Here is a 23,951-nt window from a genome sequence, read left to right as displayed (position 1 = left end):
CAATCTGGAGGGTTGGTGGAGAGGTTTGGCTGGGTCAGTTACAGAGGCGGAGCAGCAAGGCGGGGCCGGGCACTGTGGGGCGTGGCTAGGGAGACGCGCAGCTCTGGGGAGGTGAGGGCGGAGCTAAGTGGGGCGGAGCCCAGAGGCTAAGGCGAGGGTCATAGGGGAGGAGCTAAGCGGGCGGAGCCGCGGGGACGAGGGACTAGGGAGGCGGAGCTAAGCGCGCGCCGGGGGAAGGGGAGGGGCCTGTGGCGAGGGCGGAGCCAGGAGGGCGGGGCGTGCGTGTCTGGGCGGGGCCGAACTGTTGGAGGCGGCAAGGCTGGTGCTGGCGCGCGGGTCGGGCGCAGGGCGGGCTCGGAGCTCGAGGCCAGGGCTCCTTTCTCTTCCCGAGGCCATGGAGCGGCTGACGTTGCCTCCCGGCGGCGCGGCGGCGGTGGACGAGTACCTGGAGTACCGGCGGTGAGGCCTTAGCTCTGCTCCTGGGGCGGACTCCCGTTCCCCGCTGGCTCCGGTCGTCAGAGGACGGTGGGCTGTGTAGGGAGCTGGCAGGCGAGCGTACTAGGGCTCCGGGAGTTGGTTCTTGGACTGTTCGGGAGGCCTGGATTAATTTCCCATTTCGTCTTCTGCAATTAAATATGCGGACACATATGGCCCTATTCTGTAATGAGTCTCTTCCGAGACCACTTGAGTCTCACCTGACAAGAGGGATGATTAACTTCTTTTATAGTGGGCCCCTTTTTGTTTTTCTAAGTGACAATGGGGCCCATAAAAGTTAGTAGACGTCAGTTTGCACATTTGGTTCAGTGATAGGTAAGGCATCACCTGACGAATGCACTTCCCAGGCCAGGAAGATGGTTTTAGGACTTGGTTTCAGAGACTTCTCTTCCCAAGCAGGGAACACAGTTGCTTGCTCCTTCGATTCTAGGATGCACAAACGCTAATACGTCTGCCTCCAAGTCCCCATCTCCTAAGAACGGTTTCTTTTTGACAGTTGGGAAACTGGGGAAATGGAGTTTACAGACGACTTGGCAGGAGGATGTGTACGAACAAAGGGAAGGTCAAGTGTATGGATCGCCCCCTAAGTCATTTGGGGGCATCTAGGTGGTTGGGTTTCCCAGCATACTGCCCCATTAGTGTAATTTTGGCTAATGCTTGGAACTTTCTGAGGATTTGTAACAGGAAATATGAGATGTAACAGCTTGATCAGTCTGTCTTAGGTTTCTATTGCTGTGATAAAACACCATGATAGAAAGCAACTTGAAGACGAAAGGGTTTATTTCATCTTACAGCTTGTAGTCCATCATGCAGGGAAGTCAGGTCAGGAACTCATGCGGCGCCCTGGAGGGGTGCTGCTTAGTGCTTTGCAGCTCATGGCTTGCTCAGCCTGCTCTTTATAGCACCCTAGACACCGCCCAGGAGTGGCACTGCCCCGCAGTGAGCTGGGTCTTTCTAGTTGGGGGCATTTTCTCAATTGAGATTTTCTATTTCCATATGACTCTAGTGGTGTCAAGTTGGCATGAAAGTAGCCAGCACACAGTCGCCGTGGCAGCTTCCCCTAGCATCTACTTCCCCTCTTACCATAGCAGGGCTGGCATCATTCCTTTAGGCTCTCTGGCTTTTCCTCTTGATTCTGAGGTTGAATGAAAACTTACATATTTACAAATATGGATTGGACTTTCACTTGTCTCTTGTCCATAAAATGCTATGGACAGGCTCGTGGAAGATTATGTTTGCAAGCGTACATGTCATGGGGCATGTCCCTTTAAAAGAGATTATTGTGTCCTCTACCATCGACAAGCTTTGAGAAACACGAGGACTTTGGCTCCTAGATATAAAAGGGTTATATGGGGAAGGCTTCCCAAAATGATCTCTGTCAGAAACAAACTTTTCTACTGTCAGTGGTCCAGGCCCGTAATTCCAGCCCTGAGGAAAAGTCTAGGAGGGCAGTGAGTTCAAGGTCAGTCTAAACCACATATTGAGAACCTGCTGAAAAACTAAGGGTTGAGATGAAGCTCAGTGGTAGAACTTGCCTAGCAAGTGCAAAGCCCTAGGTTTTGCAAACACATAAAACAAAATGCCAAACAGAAGCTTCTTCCCCAGTTTCTTTAATTTTGACTTGGCTTGGGTGGGCGGCATCTGGAGGGAGTATTTAGTCTTTCTACTCAAAGTGTCAGAAGGTGGGGCCACTGACATCCACCTCACCCAGGCTTACTAGGGAAGCAGTATCTCAGACTTACTCAGACTTAGTGACTAAATTCAGGAGGTGGACAAGACGCTCTGGAGATGATGGGCATACAATGAAGTCTGAATTTAAATACCAACACTTTCTTGCTTTAAAGATCTGCATTTGACCTCTGATCTTTCTGACACCTGTTGATATTCTTTGATGGCATTGTCTCAGAATAAGTTCATTAAACAAACAAAATCATTGTGTCTCTAGCATGTTTAAGGAAAGGAGAGAAAATCAAAGCAAATAAAGGTGAGAATCAGAAAGGGTAAGCATTAGGGGAGAGAAGGACTGAGTGCAGACAGTGGACACTGTAGTGAATGAGAGCAGACAGTGGACACTGTAGTGAATGAGAGCAGACAGTGGACACTGTAGTGAATGAGTGCAGACATTGGACACTGTAGTGAATGAGGGCAGACAGTGGGTACTGTAGTGAATGAGGGCAGACAGTGGGCACTGTAGTGAATGAGTGCAGACGTTGGACACTGTAGTGAATGAGAGCAGACAGTGGGCACTGTAGTGAATGAGAGCAGACAGTGGACACTGTAGTGAATGAGAGCAGACAGTGGGCACTGTAGTGAATGAGAGCAGACAGTGGACACTGTAGTGAATGAGTGCAGACAGTGGGCACTGTAGTGAATGAGGGCAGACAGTGGACACTGTAGTGAATGAGGGCAGACAGTGGACACTGTAGTGAATGAGAGCAGACAGTGGACACTGTAGTGAATGAGTCAGACAGTGGACACTGTAGTGAATGAGAGCAGACAGTGGACACAGTGAATGAGTGCAGACAGTGGACACTGTAGTGAATGAGTGCAGACAGTGGACACTGTAGTGAATGAGAGCAGACAGTGGACACTGTAGTGAATGAGTGCAGACAGTGGACACTGTAGTGAATGAGGGCAGACAGTGGACACTGTAGTGAATGAGGGCAGACAGTGGACACTGTAGTGAATGAGAGCAGACAGTGGACACTGTAGTGAATGAGAGCAGACAGTGGACACAGTGAATGAGAGCAGACAGTGGACACTGTAGTGAATGAGTGCAGACAGTGGACACAGTGAATGAGTGCAGACAGTGGACACTGTAGTGAATGAGAGCAGACAGTGGACACAGTGAATGAGAGCAGACAGTGGACACTGTAGTGAATGAGTGCAGACAGTGGACACTGTAGTGAATGAGAGCAGACAGTGGACACTGTAGTGAATGAGAGCAGACAGTGGACACTGTAGTGAATGAGAGCAGACAGTGGACACTGTAGTGAATGAGAGCAGACAGTGGACACTGTAGTGAATGAGGGCAGACAGTGGACACTGTAGTGAATGAGGGCAGACAGTGGACACTGTAGTGAATGAGTGCAGACAGTGGGCACTGTAGTGAATGAGAGCAGACAGTGGACACTGTAGTGAATGAGAGCAGACAGTGGACACAGTGAATGAGTGCAGACAGTGGACACTGTAGTGAATGAGTGCAGACAGTGGACACTGTAGTGAATGAGAGCAGACAGTGGACACTGTAGTGAATGAGGGCAGACAGTGGACACTGTAGTGAATGAGTGCAGACAGTGGACACTGTAGTGAATGAGAGCAAACAGTGGACACTGTAGTGAATGAGAGCAGACAGTGGACACTGTAGTGAATGAGGGCAGACAGTGGACACTGTAGTGAATGAGAGCAGACAGTGGACACAGTGAATGAGAGCAAACAGTGGACACTGTAGTGAATGAGAGCAGACAGTGGACACTGTAGTGAATGAGAGCAGACAGTGGACACTGTAGTGAATGAGGGCAGACAGTGGACACTGTAGTGAATGAGAGCAGACAGTGGACACAGTGAATGAGAGCAAACAGTGGACACTGTAGTGAATGAGAGCAGACAGTGGACACTGTAGTGAATGAGAGCAGACAGTGGACACTGTAGTGAATGAGGGCAGACAGTGGACACTGTAGTGAATGAGGGCAGACAGTGGACACTGTAGTGAATGAGAGCAGACTGGACACTGTAGTGAATGAGAGCAGACAGTGGACACTGTAGTGAATGAGAGCAGACAGTGGACACAGTGAATGAGTGCAGACAGTGGACACTGTAGTGAATGAGGATAGGAAGCTGTTTTTCTAGTCCTTATTCTGTCCTAGATATTTTGTTTTCTCAGTAGATAAGTGCATAGAAATGTATTCTATGCTGAAGTATAAAATCTAGTATGAAGCCACAGCTTCTGAATGGCCATTCTAACACTGTAGAAGTTCATTGTGATATATATATAGGCTTTGGGGCTGTTTGATTTCAGTGTGAAATTTTATTTGTAGGTTTTATAAGTTTTTTAAAAATCAAGGGAGAAGATTGTGTTGATTGTATAGCTTACAAATTGGGTTTCTATTTCCCTTTTTTTCAAGACAGGCTTTCTCTGTGTAGCATAGGCTGTACTGGAACTTGCTCTGTAGACCAGACTGGCCTTGAACTCAGATTCTGCCACCTGCCTCTGCCTCTGCCTCTTGAGTGCTGGGATTAAAGACATTTGGGTTTTGTTTTCTACTGCAACCACATATTTCAAAACATGAAAAAGTATATAATGTACAAAAAATCATATAAACATTCTATAAACAACACTTCAGTCAGGATGTAAAATAAATAAGTAAATAAATTTATTTAAAAACCGAAATTAAATGGAGATATTTTCAAAGAGAAATTCCTTCCACTTTGCACAACTTTAAAAATTTTTTTAAATTGTAGTTTTTCTTTCTTCTAGCAAAGCAGTTTTCCCCCATAGAAATAGTGCAGGCTGATACTTTTTCATAAGATTTTGGAATGTCAAAACATCTGATCACCTGTACATACCCTGAGTTTGAGCTTGTGTAAATCAGAGCTTGTTTTCAGAGCTCACATGAACTTCAGCTCCTGTACAGAGGTCAAGTGTGCCAAGAAATTATGCTGGTTCCTGCACAGATATAATTTTAATTTTAGGTCCTGTTTTTTTTTTTTTTTGTTTGTTTTGTTTTTTGAGACAGGGTTTCTCTGTGTAGCTCTGGCTGTCCTGGAACTTGCTCTGTAGACCATGCTAGCCTTGAACGCAAGGAGATCTGCCTGAATGCTGGGATTAAAGATGTGAGCCACTACTGCCTGACTTTAGGTTCTATTTTAAAAGGATGAAAACGTAACTTTTAGCAGTTCAAGCTCAAGATTTTTGTTTTCTCGAGACAGGGTCTTGCTGTGTATTCCAGGCTGGCCTCTAATTCATCTTCCTTCCTTAGTCATTTTAGATGAGATTTCGGGAGGGGACCATGTCTGGTTTAGGATCTAGATTTCAATGAGGAGAATGAGTGTTTGTTTCAGAATTAAAGGAGAAACTGAGATGAGTATGTGCTAATCCACTGATAAACCTTCTGTTGCTCTGATAAAATACCGTGGTCAAAAGAAAGTTAAGAAGGAAGGATTTATTTTGGTTTATGGCTCCAGAGGGGTAGAATCCATCATATCAGGGATGGCATGGCCTGGCATGGCTTGGTGGCAAGAGCAGGAAGATGGCTGGTCATTTTTTGTCTACACACACAGGAAGCAGAGACAGACAGATCAGGAAGTGGAAAAGCTATAATCTCTCAAAGCAGGCCTTGGACAATGCACTTCCTCCAGCAAGGCTGCACCTCCTAAAGGTCCCATGACCTCACCAAACACTGCTACCCTCTGTGGACCAAGTGTTCAGATACAATGACCTATGGGTGACATTTCTCAGTCAGACCACCACAATTAGCAAAGTCATGTTTAAAAATTGTTAACTACAATCTTTTATATGGGAAGAGAATGAAGAAAATATTTTTTTTCCTAAGACATCACTGGGTTCATGGCTAAAGTATCTAAAATAAAAGGAAGATTGACAAGGGAAATGCTACAGAGTCAAGTTTTATGTGGCATGGAGTAAAAGGCAATAAATACACAGGGAATCCTGCACCTTTATGTTTAAGTTTGTGGAATGGTGGACAGCCAGAGAGAAATAGGACTGAAGGACAACCTAATGGCATTGAACTAGGGAGCTTAGCAAGGCCTGTTTGTCTAGTTTGTTGCTGTGTTCTTGTGTCTTCAGAGACAAGTATGTAGGCAGAGGGAGGTTCCTCCTTGAATGAGGAGTCGGACCCGTTTCAGGGAAGAACCTTTGGGATGGTGGGAGTGGCATTCCTGCTTTGGCTGTTTGCCCAAGAAGGTGCTTGCCAAATTTGGGGGAGGGGTGGCACAGCCTGAACTCTATCAGAAGCAAAAGTTTTATTGTTACTGTTTGCAATTTGGGTATGTATTTGTGTAGAAAGTAAAAATCCAAAGTCAAAGCCACTTTTCATTTAAATGTACAAAAATAATTTAATCTTAGAGTTTAGTATTTTGGGCCTGGAAAATACTCACGGTTTAAAAGCAATACTTATTGTTGTTGTAGAATTGTTGGTGAGGACGATGGAGGGAAACTTTTTACTCCTGAAGAGTATGAAGAATACAAGAAAAAAGTCTTACCCATGCGTTTACAGAACAGGTTATTCGTGAGCTGGCGGTCACCAACAGGAGTGGACTGCAAACTTGTTGGCCCAGAGACACTGTGTTTTTGTACACATAGGTAAGATATTGTATCATTTACTTTTAAAAAAATTAGTTTTAATTATGTGTATGTGTGTGTGTGTGTGTGTGTGAAGCTGTATGCATGTGAGTACAGGTGACTGTAAAGCCAGAGGCATCAGATCTGCCTGGAGTTGGGGTTACAAATGGTTGTGAGCCACTTGAGATAGGTACAGGGAACCAGACTCTGCAAGTGCAGTGTGCACTTGTAACCTGACCCGTCCAGCAGGTCCAGTTATTCAGGGTCTGAAGAGGTACTGCCTGAAAAGAATCATGGGCGGGAGAAAAGAAGGAGACCATGCAAGCATAAGTTTTTGTCACGGTCTCCGTTTATTGAAAGAGGAGTAAAGCTTATATAAGAGTGTGGCAAGGAGGGAGGCAGGCCGCGGCGACATGGAGGAGGAGCTGAGGAGGGAGTTAGTACATCTGGTGCAAGCGGCTATCTAAAGAATGTCTGTTGCCTGAAAACCTCCTATGTTTCTTGTTCTCGGAGCTGCTTATGTCTTCCCGGGTGGCAGTTGCCAGGTGGCAAGTCCTTCAAGGACCTGTCATTTTCCACTGCTCTGGATCGCCCCTTAACTTATGGCTCCCAACAGTAACCGCTGAGCCGTCTCTCCAGCCCACTTTATGGCTTATTTTCTGATGGCTAGAAAATGAAATCTGTAGCAAAAGTATATCCTCCTCCTAAAAAGAACAGTGTGATGATTAAGAAACATTTGATGTCGTCATTAACACACTAGAACTATGTAAAGGTTTTTAAATGTATAATAAACTTTCGAACTGTGTTAGAATTCATCACAGAGTCTGTCACCATGAGCAGCTCTTGTCTTGCCATTGGGAAAAACAGAGGATGATGTTTTTCCAGGGGTCTTTCTGTGTGGTGACGGTAGCACCTACTGGCCCCATTATTAGACAGGTAGGAACTGGGTGGTCACACTGACCCATGCTGGTCAGGCTACTCATCCACCGAGAGATCCACATCTCCCCAGGGTAGTGAATCACTCTTCACATCCTCAGAGTTGGTGTTTTTCCTTCTATATTTGTTTGCTCAATTCTTTGTGAGAGGGTCCCATTATACAACCCAGGCTTGCTTGGAACTTGCTGTGTAATCCCAAGTAGACTCAGACTCATGCTTCTCCTTTCTCCTGGGTGCTGGGATAACAGGCGTGACCATCATACCTGGCCCCTTACCTTGAACAAACAAAAAATACATATAGTTTTGATTTCAAATGGTTATATTCAAGAGCAACACTGAGAGAAGAGACACGAGGGGCCGTTGAGAATGTGTGTTGTTTGTATTGTTCTGCCCATGCATTCCTTCTGGTTTTTCTTTCATCTTACAATTGGAAATATCAAAACAACCAAATTGCTTTGTAAAAAGTACAAAATGAAAACAAACAAACAAACAAAAACACTGCCTAACCAAGTACTTATTCTTAGGGACCAGGTTTAACTTTTGGTTCTAAGGAATCCATTGAGGGGGAACCACCCTGCTTCAACAGCAACTTCCGAGGCTCTTTCTGAGAGACTCTTTGTCTAGTTGCTGTTTACAGAGTTGCAGTTTGCCAGAAGTTGTTGGACAGTTGCTAGGATGAGTAATGTGTATAGATTGGCTCCAGGCTTACCTGGAAACCATAACTAAAAGCACTGTGAAGGCCTGGAGGATGATGGGTACATGTTGATGTCTGTTAAAACTGAAGGGGTTGGGCAAATGTGTAGTAGTCTTATGATTTATGCTTGTGAATATCTAATGCCAGTTTCTACGTGGAATTTGAGCAGCCTGCAAATGACCCTCAAAATCCAATCCAACTACAATGAAGAAATTTCTCATCAAGTGGTATTCATCACTTGATGAAATTCCTATCTAGCGTGTGTTTTTCTTTTTATAAAAGTGAAACATGGTTATTAAGGAAAATATAGAAAAGTAGAGCACTCACCACCCAGAGCCCACTGTTAGCATGTTCCATTTTATGTGTATAATTTTCTTTTTGCGTTGTTTATTTAGTTGTACATTCTGTGCATGCATAAAACATAACCCTGTTTTTTCATGATCAAATCATAGGAAATATGTGTGCATGTGGCTATTAGTAATCTCAAGACAGGTTTTTAATAATTTCTCCACGTCCCAGCTCATCCAGTGGTGTTCGCTGTTGTTTTTGAAGCTGTGAGTGAGACTCAGGTGTGTGCCAGGCAGAAAGGTTACAGGAGCGGGAACTCCAATTCCTGCTCTTGCCTTGGCTTTCACATCAAATGGAATTGGTTATTTTGTAGTACTCCCTTTTTAGAAGATTGAAAGATTTTATTATGTAAAGCCAAAAAACACACAACTTAAAAATATTTTATCTCCAAAGCTATACAGAGAAACCCTGTCTCAAAAAACCAAAAAATAAATTATCAATACTATTAATGTTGAAAGTTAAAATTAAATGATAGCTAAGTAAATGATATTAAAATTTTATGAAACTTAAATGATGTGCTTTGATGAAAGCCATTTTTAAAAAAAATCTTACATTTATGTTTATTCATTCATTATGTATGTGTACATGCATGGAGGTCAGTGGGTCTGGAAGATCAAACTAGGACATTAGACTTGGCAGTAAGTCCCTTACTCACTGAGGCATCTTACAGGCCCTCTTTAGTTTTCTTGGTGTGTTAGGGTACTCACTGCCTTGTACAGGCAAGTGCTCTGTCTAGCCTTAGGAATTTTATATTATTTTACTGTGTGTGTATGTATGTATGTATGTATGTATGTATGTATGTATGTATGTATGTATGCATGTGCATGCATGAGAGAGAGAGACAGACACAGAGACAGAGAGAGACAGGGCGGGGAGGACACACAGGCATGCCACGACACATTGTGGGTGTGCAGGGGACAACCTAAGGGGAGTGGTTACTCCTCCCACCTGTAGCTTCTAGGTATCAGAATCAGGACGTTAGTCTTGGCAGCAAACACATTTACTCTCACAGCCATCTCACCCCTTCCCTCACACCTTAATTTTGTGACAGGGTCTTGTTGTAGAGCCCATGCTGGCCTCAAACTCATGATCCTCCTGCCTCCACCTTCCAAATGCTGAGATTACAAGGGTGTGCCACTACACTTGATAGAAAGCATTGTTTATGAAGAGTTGTTTTGTATGGCTGGCTATATTTTAGTAGTGGGACACTTGCTGAGCATACATGATGTCTTGGGTTTGATTTCTAGTGCAGTCCTTATAAAGGGAACGTCTTCATCCATTGAGGATATGCATCCAGACTAAAGAACTGCAATGATGATGAGGATTTTAAGGAATTGTATTTCTTTATATGATTATGAAACCTCTTAAATAACCAAAAGTTAAAGTCTGAAAAAGTGAAGACCACTGACCAAAGCTGATAGAAGTGCTGAACACGGGAGCCGTTACTTATTAATACGAATAAAAAAGATAGAAACAGAATCAAATGGTTACATATGTGTTTCATAGACAGCAAATTGTAATGTTTGACAAGATCCAAATTGTGTGTGTGTTTCTGCTTTTTAAAGGTATAAACAGCATAAAACCGACTTTGAGAAGATCCCACAGCAGCGTCCCATTGCCCTCCCGTGCCGAGTACCCAGCTGCCAGTGTAAGGCTTACCGCTATGTCCCTCTGAATGGTACCCAGCCTGTTCGCTGCCGGTGCAAACACTTCGCTGACCAGCACAGTGCTGCACCTGGCTTCACGTGCAATGCCTGTAAGTTCCATCTCACACACAGTTGCAGGCTGCTTTAATTTCTTTATTTATTAAATACTTAATGGATTTTTGTAACTATTTAGCTACAAAGCAAAATCCAATGGATAGATACTTAGTTCTTGGTAAGATTTATAATAATAAACTTCAGTGTCATAGAATTCAAATAGTTTAAGTAATCGGGATAGATTTTAAAGAATTACTAGACACCACCTTATTAAAAGTTTCTAAAATTAAATTTAATTTAATGTGTATGGGTGCTTTCTCTACATGCATGTCTGTGCATCACATGTGTACTTGGTATATGTGGAGGCCAGAAGAGGGTGTCAGATCCCTGGAACTGGAGTTATAGATGGTTACGCGCCGCCGTGTGGGTGCTGGGAATTAAATGGTCCTCTAGAAGAGCAGCCAATTTCTCCAGCTCTGATTAAAAGTTGTCAATAACAGGAGAGATGCTCCGCAGTAAAAAACACTGGTTTATTTATTTCTTTTAGAGGACCAAGGTTCAGTTCCAGCCCCTACATGATGACTCATAACCATTTTTTTTTTTGGCACAAACATTGTACACATTCATACATTCAGGCAAAGCACTCATACACATAAAAATAAAGTAAGTAAACCTAAAAATGATAAAAATGTTTTTAATGAGAGTTTAAACCACCTGGTTCCTTTTTGCTGTGGGGTTGGTGTTGGGGATTGATTCTAAGGTCTTATGAGTACTAGGTAAGTACCACTGAGCTGCACCAACAGACCTAAATTAATTCTTCACAGACTTTTAAAGGAGGGATTTTATAAGTAAAAAAGATGCAACAGCCTGACAAACATTTCAGATTTTCTGATTATGGGTGCTCAGCCAGTAAACTCTACTTGTAGCAGTTCCAAATTCAAAACCAGACCTGAAGCATTTCTGACTTGGAACATTCTGGATAAAGGATGCTCAGCCACAGAAACATCTCTGACAATAGTAGGAGTAGATGTGTGTCATCCACCAAGGATGGAATGAGTCGTATAAAATTTAGAAGCTTTAGTTCCCATGCGCAGGCAGAAGTGGTGTGAGCAGGCAAAGATTTTGCATTATACATTTAGGTCTCCATTCCAATATGGATGTTTTAAAAAAAATGGTGTGTGTGTGTGTGTGTGTGTGTGTGTGTGTGTGTGTGTGTGTGTGTGTGTGTGTGTGTGTGTGTGTGTGTGATTGGAGTTACAACAGTTGTGATCTGTCATGGAGGTGTTGAGAACTTGAGCCCAGGTCTTGTACGGGAACAGTGCATGCTTGTAACCCAGTGAAGCATCTCTCCAGCCTTTGTTGGTTTCATTTTTTAGAGGCAGGGTTTTGCTGTGTGGAATAGTCTGGCCTGAGAGTTGTGATCCTCCTGTCTCAGCTTTCAGAGTGCTTTGTAATCTCTGGCCCTCCAGTTTTTACTTCAGTGTCCTTTGGGCCCTGTTGGTTTTTGAAACATTTCTCCCATCAGTGTGTAACCCCCCTTAACCACTTCAGCTTCTGTAAGAATAGAAGGGCCAGAGGACCTACCCTTAGCCGGCTTTGGCTAAGATAAATATCTTAGAGTGGGCAGCTTAGTGTCTATTCTTAACATTTTACCCTTTGTGTCTCCACTCAGGCTCCAAGTGTTCAGGCTTCCACAGCTGCTTCACTTGTGGCTGTAGCCAGCCGGCGTGTGCCCATGACACAGTGGTGGAAACATGGCAAGAAAGGTTGGCTCAGGGAAAACCAGTAGGACAGGATGTTCCTTACGCAGCAATGGGAGGTTTAACTGGTTTCAGCTCATTGGCAGAAGGCTACATGCGCTTAGATGACAGTGGCATTGGTAAGTGAAAGTATTTGTAGTGTGAGCTTGGTACAAGGTGTACTAACAGTAATGAAACCTTACCTTTTTTGTTGTTGTTGTTGTTTTGAGACAGGGTTTCTCTGTGTAACAGCTCTGGGTGTCCTGGATCCTGCTTTGTAGAGTAGATGAGGCTGGCTTCAAACTCACAGAGATCCGACTGCCTCTGCCTCTCCAGTGCTGGCATTAAAGGCCTGCACCACCACTACCTGACCTTATTTAGCATTTTATAGTCATTTTTTTTCCAGAAAAATTTCCCTTATTTGGTTTTTATTTCAAAAAATTTGTTGCACTATACAACAGTTTGCTGTAGAAAATGTACAAAACACAAAAGATTCTGTCTGCAATACTTAAGCCAAGCCTGAGACCATGTCCCTATTTATTGAAGTGACTGGATGACACTTTTGTTTGATGTGATCCAGTTACTTGTTACCTGACTGTGTACAGCTTGCTATTGAAATGGTCTCTCTTCCCCCCTCCATTTTTTCCTTGTCTTTCCCTGTCCATCTTTTCTCATTGACTTATATCAAGTCCCTAAAATGTTAATGTTACTAATACTCTTTTGTTTTACAGATGTTTTTCTCCAATATGTCATTTACCATTTAATTGTAACATTAAAATATTTTATTTTTGTTTATATGTCTGTGTCTCTGTGTGTATATGTAGGTGAGGGTGCCTGTGGGGGTCAGAAGAAGGTGTCAGAACTCCTGCCTGCAGTTATAGGCAGTTGTGAGCACCTGACATGGCAGAGCTTACACCCTTCGGAAGAGCAGTAGGTGCTCTCTAACAGGAACCATCTCCCCAGATCCTGATGTGAAGATTTTTGTTTTTTAAGTTTGTAACTACGTTTTCCTGTTCTATTTTTTCCCATTTTGATCTTTATAAATGTACATCTCTTAATTTTTATCTTAATATAATTTCTTTTTTTTCATGAAGCTGGAATTTATTTTTATGAACATGTGAAATATTGCATCTGACTCAGTTTTTGTTCAAATTGATGGCTGGTTATGCAGCTGCCATTGTTACTTAGATATTTGGAGATGCTGTCATACTCTGCCATACTTGTTATTTTGTGTGGCAGTGTCACATACACTCAATTTTTTATCATATTATGGTAGGTGTTGATATTTAATTTCATTTGTCACAGTTATGATACTTTTATATATTTTCTATTTTACAAAGTTATAAACCATAAAACCAAATTTTTCTGTAGATTGAATGCACGTGGTTTTCTTCGGCTCATGTAGCAGCTCCAGAAAACCTACATGGAATTGCAAGAATGATGAGGATGGAGGCGGAAGCCCTGCAGTGCCCTGAGCTGTTCCCACCACTTCTCATTTTTTTTTTTTTTTATTATAGCCAGTCTGTGGGATAAGGTATCATTTCTATTTACAGATGAGGGGTGGAGACATCACATCGGCTGCTCTTCTTCATCAGCCGGCAGGACAGGGTGCAGCCTAGAGATTCCTCCTAGGTCTGCCTCATCCTTGGCCATGTCTGTATAGCCACCATGTTATTTTCATTATTAGAGGCTCAGAGTAAATTAATGAATTAACTTATGAATTAATTTTACTACTTCAGAATATTCCTGACCTATTTTTAAAACTTTTCAGAAATTTGGCCTAATTTTTTTTCTTAGGAAAACATTGTAATATTTCAATTAATAGCACACTGAATATGCAGATTGATATAGAAAGAACTAATGATTTATAATATTTTATCTCCATTTATTTGTGCCCTTCTGTGCAAACAAGTGGAATCCTGAGATTACTTTTCTAGAGGCCCACACAATTCTTATTTCTATTTAATCTTTAAAAACTTTTAAAATTACACGTATGCATTGTGTGCATGTTATGTGTGGGCACATGTTATGTGTGGGCACATGTGTATACGTGTATGTATGAGAAAACAAGTGGAACCTTGACTCTTTGGAGTCCTTTTATCATGTGGGACCTCAATCTTGGGAGGTTTAGATAGATTTTCAGTATAGTTTGCAAAAACTGCTATTTTTGCCTCCTCCAGGGCTTCCAAATCCTTTCATTAGTAGTTTTACAACTTTTCTGAGTAGTGGTGGTGACCTGGCGTCTTGGCCTTTCTAATGTTTATCCCTCAAGTTGCTGCAGTGTAAAGAAAGAAAACCTTTTATCTTTCTTTCCTATTGCTGGGATAAGACACCATTTCCTAGGTAACTTATTTAAGAGAGTATTTAATTTGAGTTTATGGTTCCGGAGGGTTAGAGTCCATCATGCGGAGTGAGGGCCTGGCTGTAGGAATAGCTGAGAGCTCACATCTTGAGTCACAACTAGCAGGCAGAGAGCTAACTGGGGATGGCATGGGCTTTTGAAACCTTTTGAAACCCCAGTGACACACCTCTTCCAAAAAGGCCACACCTCCTAACATTTCCCAAACAGTTTCAACTGGGGACACATATTCAAACATGAGCCTATTGGCCATTCTTATTCACATCACCAAAACTCCTGAGGGAAGAGGGTGGTAAGGAAAAGTGAGTGGGTGAGAAGTTTCTGTCCTGCTGAAGGAGAACCCAGGCATGGGATGGCGAGGCTTCTGCTCTGAGCCTTGTAGCGTTCTAGACAATGGTGCTCTCTGGCCAGGGATTGATTCCTTTACGATGTAGAAGCAGTCCATAATTCCCAGATCTCAGGAGGCCTGGGCAGACAGCTGAGCTGTGAGGTGATGGGTGTGCCATGCAGCCTATGGCAGTGGGCTGAGGTGACCCAGAGCAGAGCTGAAGGTGGGTCGCCAGCACTGGAAGATTCTGTATGGGAAGAGACAGGCATTGGAGCCTGGTAGAATCTGCACTTAGCAAATGGAGACTAAATTACGAATGAGGCCAGCCCTTAAAGCGGGAGACCAGGAACCTGTGCAGCAATTACAGGCCCAGCGGGACTGAGCCTCCCATGTTCCCACCGTCACAGGAGGCAGTGGTGGAGATAGGCAGGGGCAGGAATTGGAAGAACGAGCAATTTTTCTGTGTTAGACACTTTAGGAGGTAAGATGCCCTGGCCAGCGGGGCACCACGGGGGCTCACACCCCAATGCGCTGCAGTCATCAAAGAACATGGAAAGAGAGAGTTGGGCAGGAACAAAGAACCAGACAACAAGACAGGTTTCTGATGAAGCGCAATTTTTTATTTTTCACAGGGACTTTATATAGGGGTGCCAAGCGGGGAGCTTTTGCAGGCAGGGAGAGGTCGTTTGAGGCTCCTTGCCTGATAACCAGGCTGAGGAATGTCCCTGTGTGTGTCCTTGAAGGAAAGCGGGGAGTGCAGGATGCTTGGCAAAGTCAGACCGTGCAGATGTCTAGATAGAGCTGAAAGGGCTGAATGTTAGCTGGGTTACAGAATGCAAGGGGGAAGGATTGCTAGGCAACCTGACTGTGAAATGTTTCGTCCTTTCTACAAGCTACTTCTATGGGCCCAAATGCTATGTATCAGGAGGGAAGGATTGAAGGTTTGAAGGTAGCTATTCTTTTAACATAATGGGTTATTCTTAAAATGCTGGCAGTCTTCTGCCCAAGTCTCTTACAGGTCCAAGGTTACTTTTGCCATGGCTTCTGACAGTAAGACTAGCTTGTCATCCAGTTAGATTGAAAGTTCATTTCCAAGGACGTGGTTTGTGAGGAAGATAGGATGGTTTTATATATTTCTCTGTAGCTTCCTTCTTTTTGGTTCACGAGTTAATGCCTTTAGCAGTTGGTCTTTGTAGTTTGTAGTTTGGGGGTGGTATATGTTTCCTTGTTCATTGAAGAAGGAATTTCCTTCATTTTTCATACTTAGTTGTCCTAGTTTGCTTTTCTGTTGACTGTCATAAAACACTGCCCCCAAACCTGAGAAGGAAAAGGGTAACATGATAATCCATCTCTGAGTGAGGCCACACAGGAACCTGGAGGCAGGAACTGAAGCAGAGGCTGAAGGACGCTGCTTACTGGCTTGCTTCCCATGGCTTGATCTACCTTCTACAACCCAGAACCTGCGGTTAGAGGATGCACGCCTTTAATCCCAGCACTAGGGAGGCAGAGGAAGGGGCATATCTGTGAGTTCGAGGTCTGCCTGCTGTACACAGTGAGTTCCAGGACAGCTAGGACTACAAAACCAAAACCAAAAATATCTCCAAGTATATAACCAACCCAGGATCACTTGCCCAGGGGTGACACTACCCACAGTGGACTGGGTTTCCTACATCGGTCTTTTGTTTGTTTGTTTGTTATTGTTCCCCCCCCAACCCCCCGAGACAGGGTTTCTCTGTATTGTTTTGGAAGCTGTCCTGGAACATGCTCTTGTAGACCAGGCTGGTCTCGAACTTATAGAGATCCAGCTGCCTCTGCCTCTGCCTCTCTAGTGCTGGGATTAAAGGCGTGTGCCACCAATGCCCGGCCATCAGTCATTTTTTAATTAATCATTTTTTTTAAAAAATTTTGAGACAGGGTTTCTGTGTAGCCCTGGCTGTCCTGGAACTCAATCTGTAGACCAGGCTGGCCTTGAACTCAGAGACTCACCTGCCTCTCCTTCCTGAGTGCTGGGATTAAAGGTGAGAGCCATACTGCCAAGCCAATCATTTCTTTCTTTTTTAAAATAAATTTGTTTATTTTTATTTAGGTGTATGTGTGTTTAAGCCAAATGTGTACAGGTGCCTTTGGAGGCCAGGAGAGGGCGTTAGATTCCCTGTAGCTGGTGTTACAGGCATTTATGAACTACCTGATAATGGGTTCTGGGAATTGAACTTGGGTCCTCTGGAAGACCAATATTCTTAACCACTGAGCCATGTCTAGCCCCATCAATCATTTCTGGTTAGGAAGTACCCCACAGACATGCCCCTAGGACAGTGTGAGGAGCCAATTCCTCAGATGCTCCCCCCAATCAGATGACTCTAGTCTGTGTCCCATGGACAAACACTCATTGGTTTTCTAGTAGGAGTAGGTTAGAAGTTCAGTTCAACTGGTACTGAATGCTTTACTTTGGTATTTCAGAGCTATACTAGGTCCTGTTTCTTTTTTCCTGACATAGTTACAATAGCATCTAATATTTTTACCTCCAGTGGAAAAGTTTCTGAGAAATGCAAAATTACTTTTAAGTAGGTGAATATTTAAAACAAAAATTCCTTGGGCCAGAGTGATGGCTGAGTGGTTAAGAGCACTCGTTGCTCTTGCAGAGGACCTGGGTTTGATTCCCAGAATCCACATTCTGGTCACAACTGTCTACAGCTCCATTTCCAGGGTATCCAACACCTAGACACCAGGCATACACATTACACAAACATACATGCAGGCAAAACATCCACACACAGAAAATAAAAATAATTCAAAATTAAAATTCCTGTTTTTTTTTTTTTTTTTTTTTTTGAATTGGGGTCTCAATGTGCTCTTTAAACTAGTCTGATGTCTCACTCTCTAAGTATGGGATTATAGATGTGTACTACTGTAGCCAGCTAAAATGTACAGAACTTTACCCTAACAGTTCTGCTGATGTTCTGATCTATTTCACAGTAGAAATGATCAACTGCGTGTATCTTAATGAATAGAGCTTTGATTTCCATTCGCTGTATCTTCTGTTTCCAGGTGCACCCTCAGTTGAAGCTTTGGAGGCTCCAGTTTCCGCCATGGACCACCCATTCTTAAGAGCCTTGCAAACGCCATCCACTTCCGCTCCACAAACACTAACAGATGGTAATGCAATTACAAGAAGTACTTTTGGGTTTAGCAACAATATAGAACTTTAATTTGCTTCCCAGGCACCAGTGTCCAATTTAGTGAACCCATGAGTATTTACGAGGGTTACTAACAGGAGTGTGGTGAGGAGCAGGGATAACCCCAAAGTAGCTGTATTACCTGAAGGACCCCCCAGCTGGGGGAGAGCTGCACCCTGGAACTCCACAGTCCTGGCATCTCTTTCCACAATTTGGCCGTCTCTGTTTGGAGCAGCTGTTTACTCCCCCTTTTTTCCATCCTGGGAGAATCTTGGGAATCTTGTTTTTCCCCACTGGTGACCTTTTGTTTACCTCGTATTTCCCTCCCTCCTGCAGACAATGTTTCAATTTGGAGGGGATGTTGCAATTCTGAGGAAGGTGGGGCCATGCAGTGAGCTCAGCCCAACCCCACGCTCACAGACACACACACCACCCTCACAGACACACACACAACCCTCACAGACACACACACACAACCCTCACAGACACACACACACACCACCCTCACAGACACACACACACACACCCTCACAGACACACACACAACCCTCACAGACACACACACAACCCTCACAGACACACACACAACCCTCACAGACACACACACAACCCTCACAGACACACACACACACAACCCTCACAGACACACACACAACCCTCACAGACACACACACACACAACCCTCACAGACACACACACAACCCTCACAGACACACACACACACAACCCTCACAGACACACACACACACAACCCTCATAGACACACACACACACAACCCTCACAGACACACACACACACAACCCTCACAGACACACACACACAACCCTCACAGACACACACGCACAAACCCTCACAGACACACACGCACAACCCTCACAGACACACACGCACAAACCCTCACAGACACACACGCACAACCCTCACAGACACACGCACAACCCTCACAGACACACACACAACCCTCACAGACACACACACACAACCCTCACAGACACACACACACAACCCTCACAGACACACACACAATCCTCACAGACACACACAAAACCCTCACAGACACACACAAAACACTCACAGACACACACAAAACAGTTTTGTATTCCTGGAACACAAGCCAGCCATCGGTGAATTTTACAAAATAAACACCATGAAAGAGGTTTTAGTTCTGGAACTTTCAAAGCAGTATCATTTCTATGGTTGCCTATAGACAGCCTCAATTGTGAACAGTGCTATATATTATCTCATAAAGTAGAACATGGATCTCTAGTTGGAAAATAAGTATATTTGTGTGTGGGTGTGTCGGGGGTGGGAAGGTGTGCATGTGCAGGTCAGAGGACTTTCTCTCTCTCTCTCTCTCTCTCTCTCTCTCTCTCTCTCTCTGTGTGTGTGTGTGTGTGTGTGTGTGTGTTGGTAAGTGTGCATGTGCAGGTCAGAGGACTACTTGCTTAACTTGGTGCTTTCCTTGTGACATGCGGGTTTGGGTCGGCAGCACCTTTGCCTGTCAGACCATCTGTTGTCCTCATTTACTTTCTGACACAGTTTGCAGCCTGCACTGGCCTGGAACTTGCTGTGCAGATAGCTCAGGCTGGCCTCCAGTATTAATTCTTGCTGCCTCTGCATCTCAGTGACGTGGATTTAGGTATAAGCTCTGCGTCTAACTCTGGGTTACCCATATGGAATAGCTGTTATATAGTGTTACTTAATAGGAGCCAGGTGAATATATGGATTTTTTTTTTTTTAGATTTTATTTATTTATTATGTATACAGTCTTCTGCCTGCATGCCAGCAGAGGGCACCAGATCTCATTCAAGGTGATTGTGAGCCACCATGTGGTTGCTGGGAATTGAACTCAGGACCTCTGGAAGAAGAGTCAGTGCTCTTAACTGCTGAGCCATGTCTCCAGCCCCCAATGTGGAGAATGTTTGCCACTGAAGATTACTTTTGTTTTGTGATGGAATTCTTGCTGAGAAAGAGTTTAACATGAGGACCATTAGGCCATTTCTGGTTTGAATAATAAACTATTATTACTTGGCGTAAAGGAGTTCTGTCTGCTCTCTGTCTCCTTTGTGGGGACATGCTATGTTATAAATACACAACTTGGATTTTTTTTTTTCTCACATTAGTAGGTCCAAGCACTCAGATTTCTTCCGTAATGAAACCTGAAGAGGATGATATGGCTTACTTTGAAAGACGATTCCAGGAAAGGGTAAGTGTTTGTGGAAACTTTTCCTGTGTGATGAATTGTCTCCTGTGACACTTTTTAAACTCTGCAGTGTAGCTAATGGAATATAAAAGTAAGAATTCCACACTGAAACTCTTTCCCTTGAGCTGGCATGAGCCACTCACGTGGTTAGTACTTGCCCTTTACTCCAAAACCACCGAGCAAAAGGGACGAGTAGGAAGCTGTGTTGCCTCTGTCCTTTGCCAATTATTTGGAACATTGGTATAGGGGTTCTTAAAGGTTAGAGCTTTGACGGTTGAAATTTTTGTGCTAACAAGGTTTACTCTCTGCTTTCAGAGATTATTGGTAAGGTATTTACTTTATGCATCAGGTTCAATTGTTTTCTACTCTTGGTCTCTTTTCCCCAAGAAAGGAGACTTTTACTAAGGAAATTGGTACCAAATGTCTGCTAGGGGCCAGACACTTTTTGTGCTGCAACATTTAGAAAAGCAGGGCAGGGACTAGGGAAGCGATGTCTTGCCCTTTAGCTCGCTATCTGGGTATTTGATTAGTACTGTTTGTCTTTTTAACAATTTTCTTTCTTAAGTGTATTATTTTTTTTAAAGCAGGGTCTTACTACATGCTAATGCCTAGAACTTACCATCATTTTGCCTCAGTCTGTAATGTGGGGGAGTTCAGTGTGTGCCACTTTGTCTGACTTTGTTAAATACTATTTCGAATGAGCAAGGGCTGCTATGCATTTTGCTTTTGTTTGGCATACTTTCTGCTCCCCACACCCCTCCTCCTCCTCCTATTACTAAGAATCTAACACTTAGCCTTAAATGAGATGAAAAAGAGTCTAGCACTTGTTGGCCACTTATCTGTAGATTGATTTTTGGGGGGCAGCGGTTGGGGGAACAGGATATTAGGTAGCTCAATGTGACATTAAACTCAATATATTTGAAAGACTGACTTTGAATTTCTGATCCTCTTGCCTTCATTTTTCAAGTGCTGGAATTGTAGGTATACACCACCATGCCTAGTGTATTAATTTTTTATTCATTATTAAAACATCATGACCAAGGCAATTTAAAAGATAGTAATTGGGCTAAGTGTCCATTATGGGGGAGTGAAGGCATGGTGGCAGGAACAGTTAAGAGCTTACACATCCAACTGCAAGCAGGTGGCAAAGAGCTAACTCAAAATGGTGTGAATCCTTAAACCCATCCCCAGTGACATACCTTTACAAGCAAGGCCATTCCTCCTACCTAATCTTCCCCAAACAGCCACCAACAGGTGACCAAGTATTCAAATGCCCCAGACTACTGGGGAACTTTCATTCAAATCACCACACCTATCTCCTAAATGCTTATTAAATACATTTCTCTATACATTTGATCTTGTTTATACTTTTGAACAACCATGAGAAGTATCTATATTGTGGTTAAAAGAAACAAAACAAAACAAATGAAAAGCTGTCCTAAGTGTTTGAGAAAAGAAAGAGGGAGGATGCAAATGGTCTATTAGAATAAGAGGACAAGACAAGAGGATGAATATAGGTGATATTAAAGCCGAGGAGATGCTAGGGGAAAGGGGGCCCGCAGGGGTGAGACGGGATGGGGGGATGAACGAATGCATATGCAAATGCCAATATGAAACCTGTGACTCCATTTAGTTAAAAACAAGCAAACAGAAACTAGCCTTTCATCCCAGTGTTTGGGAGGCGATCTCAGTTCTCGGCAAGCCTGGTCCACAGAGTGAGTTCCAGGACAGGACAGCCTGCGATACACAGAGAAACCCTGTCTTGAAAACCAAAACCAAAACATAAACAAAACCACCTCCCACCCCACCACTTAAAACACTAACGAAAAGGTCCTGTAATGCTGCCTTGGAATGGGGTGTCCTTTAGAGCCCTTCAGAGGCCCTGATGGTGTGTGAGTGAGGCTGCCAGCCAGAGAGGAGAAAGGGGGAGACGGGGAAGGTAGGCTACCTGGATTTTATTACCGGGAATTTATCACTTGTAATTTGACAGAGAATAAACTGGTTTTTCCAGGTGCCAGCTAGTTTCTCTTCCTTGCTCCCCCCTTTCCTTCCCTCCTCTCTCCCCTGCTGTTGTCTGCTCCTGTTCTGTCCCTTCCTTTCTCATCCCCTCTTTTCTGCTGGACATCACACCTGTGTCTTGGTGCTTGATAGGCAAGTGCTCCACCACAGAGCCTGACTTGTTTCTGATTTCCTTTTAAAAATATGTGTTTTAGGCTGGAGAGTTGGCTCAGTGGTCAAGAGCACTGACTATGTGGCTCTTCCAAAGGATCCAGGTTCAATTCCCAGCACCCGCATGGCAGCTCACAGCTGTCTGTAACTCCAAAATCTGACAGCCCTACACATACATAAATTCAGGAAAGGCAACAATACACATTAACAACTACAAGCCTTTCTTTCAAAAAATATGTTTTATTCTTTGAGAATTTCATACGTGTGTATAATGTATTTTGACCATATTTATCCCTGTTCCATTTCCCCTTGGTTTCTTCTCTCTCTCTCTCTCTCTCTCTCTCTCTCTCTCCCTCTCTCTCTCTCTCAAAACAGGGTTTCTCTGTGTAGCCCTGGCTGTCCTGGAACTGGCTCTGTAGTCCAGGCTGGCCTCACACAGATATTTGCCTGCCTCTGCCTCCCAAGTGCTGGGATTAACCACTAACTACCTCCCCTCCAGTTTCTTGATATTACTTCTGTTAATTAAACTCAAAGGTCCTCTTTCCACTTTTGGGCCCTTTATTTTTTGTTTGTCCCCTTGAAAGTTTGACGCAGTGATGATGTACCTGGAAGTTGTCTTGAGTGTGATGATGAAGACGCCCATGTGCTTGTGTTTTGGGGAGTCCCTACTGTCCTGGAACGGTTCACGTTTCTCAGAGTTGACAGCTGCCACTTATGGTCCCCGCTTTTGAATCCTAGGAACTCACCTTTAACGGTGCTGGTGTTCCACAGATGATCCTGCTGAATCAGGTTTATTCTGTAACCGCAGGAGCACACATACTCCAGATGTACCGTCAGGATTTAAGCATTTAGAAACACTCCAGTGACATTTCAAATTTATTTTTATTCAAGGCAATATTCATTTATATATTCCTTTTATCAAACTTCTGAAAAGCTAAAGCCAATCATAAGAATGCAGTCATGTTCGTTTAATGATCAGATTTTGGCATTAGTATTTAGCAGCTAATAATTCATGTGGCTATGCTAAATAAGGTACGACTAACAGGTATGTACAGCCTTTGTTTAGGATAATTTAACATTTTTTTTTACCAATAAATGTTTTAAATTTACAGTTAAAAATGGAAAAAGCTGCTAAGCAGGAAGGCAAAGCTCTGCTGCCGCCAGGTACGAAGCCTTCTTGAAGTCTGTTGGACAAATTGAAGCCACCATCCAGATGCATCTTCTATTATTTAAGCTTATTTTCTTTCAATCCATGTACTTTCTTATTGTATGAGTATGTCTTTTTGAATTTTGCTTAGCTTGTTGAAATGGGTGAAATGAAATTATTTTTGTCAGAATTCATGACTTAGCACTTTCTATGCTTTTTAGATGTAGTCTACAGTGTAGCCCAGGCTGGCTTTGACAGCACAGTACTCCTGCCTCAGAGTATGTATGCTTTTTCTTTCTCGTAGGGAGTTGTATGTATTATTTTCATATGATTAAAACCCTGAAAATACAGTAAATAG

General features: G+C 43.4%; 1 protein-coding gene across 5 annotated transcripts; it reads left to right on the top strand.

Annotated features, from left to right (window-relative positions):
- The first annotated feature begins 394 nt into the window (after positions 1–394).
- Positions 395–23,627, top strand: Fam221a (family with sequence similarity 221 member A). Of its 5 annotated transcripts, none has more exons than XM_027429586.2 (7): positions 395–459; positions 6,644–6,817; positions 10,340–10,530; positions 12,147–12,353; positions 17,946–18,053; positions 20,198–20,280; positions 23,559–23,627. In XM_027429586.2, exons 1-7 carry the CDS (start codon positions 395–397, stop codon positions 23,625–23,627), a joined length of 897 nt encoding a protein of 298 aa, XP_027285387.1. The 5 variants fall into 5 exon arrangements, with proteins under 5 accessions (XP_027285387.1, XP_035304331.1, XP_035304333.1 ...); XM_035448440.1 differs by having other exon boundaries at positions 17,946–18,071; XM_035448442.1 differs by lacking the exon at positions 6,644–6,817.
- Positions 23,628–23,951: the final 324 nt, after the last annotated feature.

The sequence above is a fragment of the Cricetulus griseus genome, chromosome 8, assembly GCF_003668045.3.
Source record: "Cricetulus griseus strain 17A/GY chromosome 8, alternate assembly CriGri-PICRH-1.0, whole genome shotgun sequence".
Taxonomy (NCBI): domain Eukaryota; kingdom Metazoa; phylum Chordata; class Mammalia; order Rodentia; family Cricetidae; genus Cricetulus; species Cricetulus griseus.
Note: the sequence above shows the minus strand (reverse complement) of the source record. Positions and strands in the feature narration are given on the sequence as shown.

Bases quoted from the DNA above. Each gene is read 5' to 3' on its own strand.
- Fam221a (XM_035448440.1), top strand. From the start codon at position 395: ATGGAGCGGCTGACGTTGCCTCCCGGCGGCGCGGCGGCGGTGGACGAG. The intron at 10,531-12,146 runs GTAAGTTCCATC...GTCTCCACTCAG, and splicing joins TGGCTTCACGTGCAATGCCT to GCTCCAAGTGTTCAGGCTTC. The intron at 20,281-23,558 runs GTAAGTGTTTGT...TTAAATTTACAG, and splicing joins AAAGACGATTCCAGGAAAGG to TTAAAAATGGAAAAAGCTGC.